General features: G+C 43.2%; 1 protein-coding gene across 8 annotated transcripts in view; it reads right to left on the bottom strand.

The window, feature by feature from the left end:
* Nucleotides 1-10,224, bottom strand: part of CADPS (calcium dependent secretion activator) — a 489,257-nt gene that overhangs the window by 41,936 nt on the left and 437,097 nt on the right. For all 8 annotated transcript variants that reach the window (XM_024124105.1, XM_024124106.1, XM_024124104.1 and 5 more), the window contains one exon: nucleotides 5,922-5,954. In XM_024124105.1, the coding sequence (XP_023979873.1) occupies nucleotides 5,922-5,954 (33 nt within the window). The remainder of the gene's footprint in view (nucleotides 1-5,921; nucleotides 5,955-10,224) is intronic.

Here is a 10,224-nt window from a genome sequence, read left to right as displayed (position 1 = left end):
ACTGTCAGGCACTGCAAATTGAAGTTAGTTAACACTTCTGTGTAATTTCCAGGGTGAAAATGAGGAAGGTTTGGAAACAGTAGGACTGTATATATTTATTTTTTTCCTCATACAAAGCAAACAATTATCAAGCAAAGGGCCAATGCTTGGCCCCTGGGATGCTAGTAACATTTCTTAACACCTGCTGAAACAATGACAAGGTATTAATTTGAAAAACAATGAGGACAACTCAAAGCCACAGCAGTCAACTGTTACACTTTCAAGCAATTTTCAGCAAATGGATTGAGCAGGTTGTGTGATGGTCCTATAATTGTTGCAGTTTTATGACACGAAACAACAGAGGTTCTCCAATGAGATGCAACTGATAGCTATCAGTTCTAAACTGGCACCTCTCTCCTCCTCTCCCTTCCGCAACCACACATCACAGGGTGTTCTCAGTGGGAATGGGGACCCCTACCTGGGGCACTTAAGAAACATTATTATTGTTTCCATTTCTTCCCTGGTGATGCTTGTGGCAGATATAACCCTTCCCTGGACACATGCAGCCATCTTAGAGCTAAGATTCAAAGCCAAATTCAGCAGACCTATTTGTAACCACAACAGTGATCTACAATAATGGTTATTTTCACCACTCCTTCTCTTTTCGCTAAATTACTGTCCTCAAAGGGACATTTCATTTATGTTTTAAAAACCTTGAAAAAAAAAAATCGGTGCGGTTCAGCTCACCCAGGTAGTTAAACTCCATGAGTCTCTCTTTTTTTTTTTTAAAGAAGATGTTGGGGGTAGGAGTTTATTAATTAATTTATTTATTTTTGGCTGTGTTGGGTCTTCGTTTCTGTGCGAGGGCCTTCTCTAGTTGTGGCAAGCGGGGGCCAATCTTCATCGTGGTGCGCAGGCCTCTCACTGTCGCGGCCTCTCTTGTTGCGGAGCACAGGCTCCAGACGCACAGGCTCAGTAGTTGTGGCTCGCGGGCCTAGTTGCTCTGTGGCATGTGGGATCCTCCCAGACCAGGGCTCGAACCCGCGTCCCCTGAATTAGCAGGCAGATTCTCAACCACTGCGCCACCAGGGAAGCCCGGGTCTCTATCTTTTGACTCTTTTCTTCATAGCACTCACCAATACCTGACACTGTATTATATATTTATTTGTTTCTTGTCTTCTCCCACTAGCACATAAGCTCCTTGAATACAGGGACTTTATTTGCTCTATCTTCTATTGTGTCCTCAGCATATAAATGAGGACTGGCACATAGTAGGTGCTCAGTAAATATTTGCCGAATGAACAAAATCATGAATGAATAAGCCCCTGTCCCACCTCCGTTTTTAGACTCCTCAGTCACACTACATGGATTTTTACTGGATCCCCCACACATTGGAGCTTGCGAAAATCATTTCAATTTCTCTGGGCCTTGGTTATACCATCTGTAAAATGGGATTAATAATAGTTTCCCCTACTTACCTTCAAGGATTGTTGTGATCGTCAGCTAAAATAATGGAAGTTAAAATGCCTCAAAGGTCATAAATTGCTATTCAAACATGAGCCACTATGATTCTTCCCCCGCCAACAAGATTTATCACTTCATGACCTTACCTACCTTTGGAACCTACTTTGGAACCAAGACGAAAAAAGGGGTTTCAGAGAAACCAACGTCAAAATAAAAATGACAAAGTCTCTGCATGGAAACGTGTTTTCTCAGAGTCCTCGGGTTCCCCGCTCACAACCATCTTCCATTTTAACCAGCTTTGCGTCCAGTTCTAACATGTCTGTTTTCCATCCTTTGGGGGACCAGGAAGGGGGAGGAGGGGACTTATTTGAAACAGGTGTGTTGATTAAAGCTATCACTTTTCGAGATACCCTGAGCTTGAGGGAGAAGGCTGCCAAACTGGAGCACCAGACACGTATATTCAGCATCCCCTGAGGTTTGGGGCTAGGAAGGGCAGAGTCCCCTATACCTTGAGAGGTCCTCAGGGGAGTGGGGCCACTGGGGAAAGACACAGTCACAATGGTGATCCTTGATCATAGGGAAAATGTTCAAGTACTGTCAGTTCCCTGTTGAAAAAGGCAGGGAAGGTTGTACAATGCATTCTAAGCAGGTTTTCAACCAAAATGGTTAAAATAAAAACTGTCCACTGACCAACAAGCTCACTTGTAGTTGCAGATGGAAAATATTCTTGACTAAACAACTGATGCTATTAGGTAAATGAAGTTTTATACCACGCGGCTATCTAGTCGCCGTGGGAAAGACTTTAGGTGACGGTGTTTAATATCTCACAATTACATTGTTTATTTTAAGTGCGGTTTGGACAGACCGATGGCATAGGATGTAGATGTTAGAAAATAATTAAACAAACAGTGACTATATAAGTATCTGTATAGTTAACTCCATCCATGTGTGGAAGACACAGTTTGTGAAGAAGCCACTTGGTGGCTTGGAAGAAACAGGACATTTTAATTGTAGCTTGCTCCTTCCAGGATATTGCTGAGCCCGAGGAAAACAAATTCAAATTTTCGGCATCCTAAGCAAGGCCTAATTAGGAATGCAAATCTGCTCCGAACTGAAGGGTCAAATACTCCATCTAAGACGAAGAGATATGCTTTGGGGATTATGCAATGTTTGGAATGACCTGGTAACAGCGCTTCTCTCTCTTAGTGTCGATAATTAAGAGACAAACATCTAAGGTAACTAAATACTAGTCCCCACAAGGAACTAAACCAACAAACCGTGTGCCAAAAACCTCACAGGGCAACAGAGGTCAACGCACAGTCTTCAGAGCTAGAAGAAACTTGAAAGATGATTTTATCCAATGGTTCTTAAACCTGGCTGCAAATGAGAAGGATATGGGGAGTTTTAAAGAAAAAACCTGATGCCTCAAAAACAAGAACCAAACAAAAAAAACTGATGTCTAGACCCCATACCCAGAGATTCTGCTTTAAGTTGGCAAGCAACCTCAGGCTACTCCTCGTAAAACCTCCCCAGACGTTTCCAATATACAACACCAAGGTCGAGAATCACTGGCTCCCAAACTTACACCATCTATCAGAATCAGGTGGAAAGCTGTTCTAGAAAGAGATTTCCAGGCTTCACCCCAGAACGACTGAATCAGAATCTCTGGAGGCAAGGGGCTGGGAATCTCTATTAAAAAAAAACCCCACAAAAACAAACCAAAAAACCCTTGCCAAGTATCACCTCTGCACATTCTGGTTTGGGGACCACTGATTTAATAGGTGATATTAGCTGGTCAACTGACTCTTCAAAACGAAAACAATGAAACAAAACAGCAAACCTTGATCTGTAGTGCGTGCCAGTTTCCGTGGTGTAAATACTCCCTCCATGGCTGAGTCTGAGCTACCAAAGGGCCCTCACTGAAGGCAGTTGTAAAGAAACGCACGCAATTGACTTTTGGGAGCCACTGCTAGCAGGCTCTATATATCAGACTGCCAGCGCGTCAATCTTCACGCTCCCATTTACTCGACAGGTGACCTTGACAGCCATTTAACCTCCCTGCGCCTCAATTTCCTCAGCTGTGACAACAGGAAGATCATATTACGCCCTTCATAGGGTTGTTTTGAGACGTAAATGATGACTATTTACTCTATGTGAACAATGTACAGATAGTAACTGTGTATTTTGTACTATTATTTTCTAGAAAATTGTTTTTATTTGTTAAAACTTATTATAATATTGTCTGTTACAAAAATACTTTAACGAACTTCATTTTAAAGTTTAGCTTTGTCCCAAGCTGTACTAAGTGGTGAAATCATGGTGAAAGAGCACATTTGATGTGCCGATCGTATTTTTTCTAATACTCGCTAAAATAATTTCTCAGTTATCCAAACAGAGATGCTTCTCTGTGCGCTAAAGGAAACCATCTTGCAAATGAGGTAGTGTTTAAGAGCATGGTTTAACTCTCAGCTCCGCTCCTTACCACCTGTGGGATCCTTAGCAAGTCAACCTCTCTGTGCCACAGTATCCTCATCTTAAAAGTGGGATTGTTGTGCAGATTAAATGTAAAGTGCTTTGAACAGCGCCTGGCACACAGTGGCTGCTTTATAAGGCTTGACTGCCGTTTCTGTTTCCATGGTATTGTATATCACCGGCGGGAAATGTACCCCATTTGGGGACGTGCTGCATCATTTTCTTCTGCCTCCCCGGAGGGCAGAAACTTGGCTCATTGATTTTTGTTCCCTTTCACGTTGACGTAGAGTCCATTTTTTCCTCATCTTTACAATAAATCTGAGCCTGGCTGGCAGGAAGTAGGTTGAACCAATTAACATTGCCAATACTTGACTTTCTGACCTACCCCAAATAATCTGACCTCCTCAATAATTTCAGCCAGATCATTTTTCTTCCCCAAGTACTTGGGTTTTGCCTACCGGTCACCTGTTTATATCTCACTGGTGAGAGCTCCCCTCTGCTTTGAGGTATAACAGAAAACAGACTTCAGCTACCAGATCTTCGGGTTGAGGACCACAATTTCCATTTCGATTACTGTCGAAGCCCAGGGCAGGCCAGGGTGGACGTCAGCAAATTCACCGCCCCTCCGACCCCGTGCGATAGAGCAGAGCGCTCCCTCGCCCCGCCCCCCTCAACCCAAGGGCCTTACTCCTGCTGCCGATCTAGTGAGTGCCAGGTACAGTGCTGAGCATCCCATATATGGGCCATTTCATCGGCACAGCAAGTCTGTGATGTGGGTATTATTACCTTTACTTTAAGGATGGAGAACAGCTCAGAGAATTTGAGTACTTTGCTCCCTGTGAACTGAAAGTTTCTACTTTGGGGCTTGGGAAAATAAATTACTTAACTTCTCTCCTTGCTCCAGGTATGTGACCTTTTTCCTCTTCTCTATTATAAGGACTATCTACGTGAAGGAGTCGGAGGTCCCCCGATGAGAAGTATTATATAAATTCAAAGCATAATTATTGATTGTACATTCTATCATTAAACAAACAAAATATATGCTAATGCTAAACTCACTCCAATTTTCCATTTTGCCATCCTTTGAGAAATAAGCCAATAAACCATTACACACTTAGCTTCCTGGGGAAATGAATTTAAATGTTAATATAAATCCTTTTAGAAAAAAAAACAAATTTTAACAAATAAGTATTTGAACAAGGAGGGTACTTAATCACGTTCAGAATGAGAAACCCTCAGCACAAGACCGTTGGTGGCTGTTGAGATAAGCTCTCTAAATTTAGTATTTTATAATAGACTCACACCTCTTTTGTTAGAAATGGAGAAACAGAATCATTTTCTTTTCTCCTTCACTGGAATATATTTAAATCTCTCCAATTCTATTTTGCTAATAGGCAGGGTAAAGTCTGTCTATAAATGTATCCCGATTTATCACAGGTAATCCCACACTCTAGCATTCATGTGTAGAACTTAACCTCAATTTAAATGTAAATTCTGGGCACCTTTGAGTGCTTTATCTGTGAACTTGGAGAGTGCTCTTCATTAACGAGGTCTGCACTAATTATAAGCAGTTTTGTAAGGTTCCCTTAAAACAATTGCAGAATTGACCCCCAAATGAACAAATTCCGAATTTATTTGTTTTAAAAAAAATACTGGCACCCTTGTGCAAATTTCTGGCTAAGGCCCTGCTCCCAAGGTGCGCACGCAGGAGGGGAAGGGAGCTGGATGATAACAGAATGAAATATACCAGAGAAACCAATGAAAATGGAAATGAAAGTGAACTGGGTTTACCCTCAAAATAGGATCTCTTTTTCCTGCTGAAGGAAACTACAGTTTCCTACCCTCTTCTCGTCTCAAAACAATTTTACTGTGAAATATCCTTGGCTTCCTTTCTTCTGGTGATTCTAGTCAGGACTCTACAGTTTAGTGGCAACTAATGAAAAAAGCACCATCAAAATTCTCACGAAAGCCAAAACACCCCACAAAAACATTTTTCAAATACTCACAGGTACATCCACATATTTGGAAGCTGCCTTCACCTAAGGAGGAAAGAAGAGGATGGAAGTGAGGGTGGTGTTTATGTTTAATTGTTCACAGCTCAATGCTGTATCACCATCAGAGTTAAAACAATATGCTGGCAGACGGGGCTGACCAGGAAACACAGAAAGGTACTAAAAAAATAAAATCTGTTTGCTAATGTTTTTACCCTGCAAGCCAGACCCACTGCTTTGGAGAGAAAGAGAGAGAGGGAGACGAGAGAGAGGGAGGGAGGGAGGGAGAAGGAAAGAGAAAAAAGACAGCAACATTTTTACTGAGATTCTGTAGCTGGTGTGGGAGATCTGTATTTTCCTCCCTCCCTTTAAAAGGGAGACAAATGACTGTAGCTAAACCCAGACCGTTGAGTGGAGGGCTCACCAGTCTAGAAAAGCAGTTACGTCCACTGTCACTTCTTGTACCTTGGGGGTCTTTGTATAATCTGGCTACAGGTTTGTCCTAATTGAATCTCTGAGTTCTCACTTCCCAGTAACTCTCTTCAAGAGAAGGGGATGTAGTGGGTGGGCACCCTTAACCCAGAGGGAGATGGGTGTCTGTGGGCGGGGGATGGGAGGGTACCAGAGCCGTTCAAAACTGTCCCAAGGCTGCTGTTACGTCTCCTGGTTTTAAATCATAAAAACCCCAGAAGGGAAGTGCAGGAAGAGGGTATGACATTTATTCTCAGTTCTGGTGGAGGGGGTGTGGTGGAGTACGTACAGTGTTTGAGAGCATGGAATCTGGGTTCAAATCCAAGCTCTACTGACTTACAAGCTGTGTGACCTTGGGCAAGTGACCTCATCTCTCTGAGCCTCAGTTACCTCATCTGCAAAATGCAGATACCATTAGGTAACTGTTGCAGCGGGTCGATACAAGGGTGAATACACACAGAGTCCTGGGACACAGCAAGCACAGAATAAACGGGGGCTGAGAGGATCGATTCACAAGCAGATGTGGCGGGGCTCTGGGTCCTGTGAGAAGTCAATGAACAGCTGGCTTTGAGGAAGAGAACCTGAGGAGGATGTCTGATATTCTATGCGTTTCATTTTTGACTCGGGTCACACACGTTCCACTTAGCACAGGTAAGACCAAGGGGCTACATTTGGGGTCAGAGGAGCGTTTTCAGTTTTGTCGGCAAGTGCCAAGACCGCGATGCACACCAGGCGCTTAGGATGTCTTTTCACATCTCAGGTGGGCTGCCTCTTGCCACCTGGCTGAGACCAATATTGGCAGTCACTACCTCTACCCCCATGTCTCCCAGGAAAGTATCCACGGGAGTGTTCTTCCCTGTTGCTATTTTCTCAAAGGCACTTTTCAAAATGTCAAATCTCAAGAAAGAAGTCAGTGAGCCAATGGGTGGGGTGGACAAGAGTCCAGGATTTAGAGTCGAAAGTTCTGTAAGTGGTAGAACTAGTTGACCTTGGGATCATCACTTCGAGTCTCTTCACCTGGGTTTCTCGATTTCTAGAACAAGGTGATGCCACTGTGTACTTTGTAGGGCTGAGAGCCTGATCAAGCGACAAAATGTACGGGAAAGTGTTTCATAAACTTTCAAGGGTGGAACACACATCAATTAGTTAATGATTGAGAGGGCAATGCATTCTATCTCCCGGAATCATTGCCAGCGCCCAAGATGATTCCTAGCGTCTCCTGTTACAGATTCTCTCAGAACCCTACATTTTTTTCCCTTTGCGGCACTGATTGCAATCGCAATTCAGTAATTTTGGTGCCATGTCTGTCTCCCACAGAATGTCACGTCTTGCCCCTAGCTGTCTCCCCAGTGACTCACTTGTTACCCAGCTTAGAAAGGGCACTCAGGGAAAATCTGTAGAAGGAAGGAGAAAAAGCTAGTGACCAGTGCTGGCTTCAGGATGGTTGAGGAATAAACAGACCAGATCGAGAAGCCACTGCCTGAGTTAGTCTGAAGGCCAACAGGGTTGCATATAAAGCTGGATGCTTGCAAAGCTTGGTGAGTGAAGGAAACCACTCCAGGCCCTTAAGGGGGTATGAGGAAAGCTTTCCAGAATTTGCCTAAATAACATTTTACTAAATGATTCTCAACCCGAAATCTTTCCCCTTTAGTCCTGTTCTAGAATTTAGTTGGAGCAAGAAGGTGGCTGTCCTTTCAAATCTCCTCTGTGTACATTAATATATAACATTTGTATGATGTTTTTTACTTTGCAAAGCACTTTTACGTACTGTTTCTTCTCTAAGCCACCCTGCAAAAGGGTGGCTAGTCATTGTTTATCTATTCACTATTGAGAACACTAAAACCCACAGAATTTAAGAATCTATTCCGTCATGATCTGAGCCAGAAGACAGAGAAGGCTGGACTCACATGAGGGTCTCCTGAGCCCCACTTTTTCCTTTTGAACTCCTGATCTTTTCACCAGTGGTAGAAAGTATGAGGAATTTAAGCATCAGTGATCAGGGCAGGTGCTGACAAAACAATTCTTCTCAGCTACAAACTGCCTCCTTCCCTCTGTAGACTTAGTGCTTGGCAGTTGGTAGGAGTTTTGCTACAGCTGAAATGATCAACCTTTAAACACACCCACTCTTACCACCAACATGCAATTTCAACCCAGAAAATGACACCAGCCAAAGTCTATTCCTTTCAAAGCAGTTTGGGAAGATAAGGCAAGCTCTATGGCATGACGAAAACCATCCCCTCTCCTACATGCACTAGCCTTCAGTTTGTTGGTCTTTTTTAAAATCTGGTAACTGCTGACTGGCACATAGTCTTATTGATCTTTCTCCTATCCCATAAAAACAGGAAAAAAACAGCTCAGAGTAAACAGTGGTCCTGGTAGGATTGTATCATTTTTTGGTTCCGGCCATTGAACGTGAAGAAAAGATGTTGAGGATACAGGGCAGTCTGGAAGTGTCTTCTACAAGAAAAGTAAAGGAGAAGGCATCTTGCCTGGAAAAGGAAGGGGCTAGCGGCAAACGAAATGAAAACTTTCACGTAGTTAATCAAGGACCTTCAGTGTTGAAGGGTTAAACTTGGTCACGGTGGTTCTACAGCACAGAATCAGGATGAATGAGTAACATGACGGGGCCCCAGAAGAAGGTGCGAACAGCTATCTCAGTCCAGCCAGGCACTGGCTATCTCTGGTGATCAAGAACTCCTTGCTGAAAAAAACAAACAAACAAACAAAACCTCCTTGGGCTTCCCTGGTGGCGCAGTGGTTGAGAGTCCGCCTGCCGATGCGGGGGACGCGAGTTCGTGCCCCGGTCCGGGAGGATCCCACGTGCCGCAACAGAGGGAGGCCCGCATACCACAAAAAAAAAAAAACAAAAACAAACAAAAAAAAAACAACAAAAAAACCCTCCTTGCTGGAGGAGCTCACGCAGGAGGTATGTAGGATGCTCCGATGTGAGAGCATACCACAAAAAAAACAAACAAACAAACAAACAAAAAAAAACAACAAAAAAACCATCCTTGCTGGAGGAGCTCACGCAGGAGGTATGTAGGATGCTCCGATGTGAGACTTTCCCTATGCGAGAGGTGACCTCTAAGGCTGCTTCCTGGTCTCTGTTGCTCATCTCCTTAAGAGGTAGAAAGCTGTCATCAGTTCTGTTTTTTTTTTTTTTTTTTTTTTTTTTACGGTATACATGTTGGGATACAGCAGTGTGAATAAACTGACAGAACCAGGATCAGAACTCTGGCCCTAGAATCCTCTCCTGCCTAATGTCAACAGTGCTGCCTTTTTAAGCATCATGTTTCTTTGAAGTATCCATAGGACTGACTATGTTTTTGGCCAGCTATACTCTAAGTAGAGAGGAAGGCCAGATCCTCCCAACCCACTAGGGGTTTGGAATTATTGCCAAGGGTCAGAAAGTCCAAGCACACACCAGACACTGTGTCTAGATTAAATAAACAACAGACATCGTAATCTACACAAGACTATTTCCCATTACGTGTTGTTCTGATGAATAAAATACAAATTTCTTAAAAAGCACAACCTATTTTATAAAATTTTGTCATTACGCGTTTTTTCCCATCAAGCGTTGTCAAAAGTGTGTGTTTGTGTGTAATTTTCATTTCTTTTTTAACTTTAAAAGAAATCTTATTGGTGAAGTGGCTAAAAGGTTGGGCTGAGGATTGGCAGGGTTAGAAGTCGGGCTTTGCCATTTTCTAGCTTGGTGACTTTGACCAAGTTAATTAACTTCTGAGCCTCCTCTGCAAATGGGACAATTATAATGTTTCTCAAAGGAATATGGAGAGGATTGAATGAGGTAATCCATCCAAGGGTACAGAACAGAGCTGGGGACATG

The sequence above is a fragment of the Physeter macrocephalus genome, chromosome 18 (genome assembly GCF_002837175.3).
Source record: "Physeter macrocephalus isolate SW-GA chromosome 18, ASM283717v5, whole genome shotgun sequence".
NCBI lineage: Eukaryota > Metazoa > Chordata > Mammalia > Artiodactyla > Physeteridae > Physeter > Physeter macrocephalus.
The sequence above is the reverse complement of the archived record's forward strand: the minus strand, read 5'-3'. Positions and strand labels throughout refer to the sequence as shown.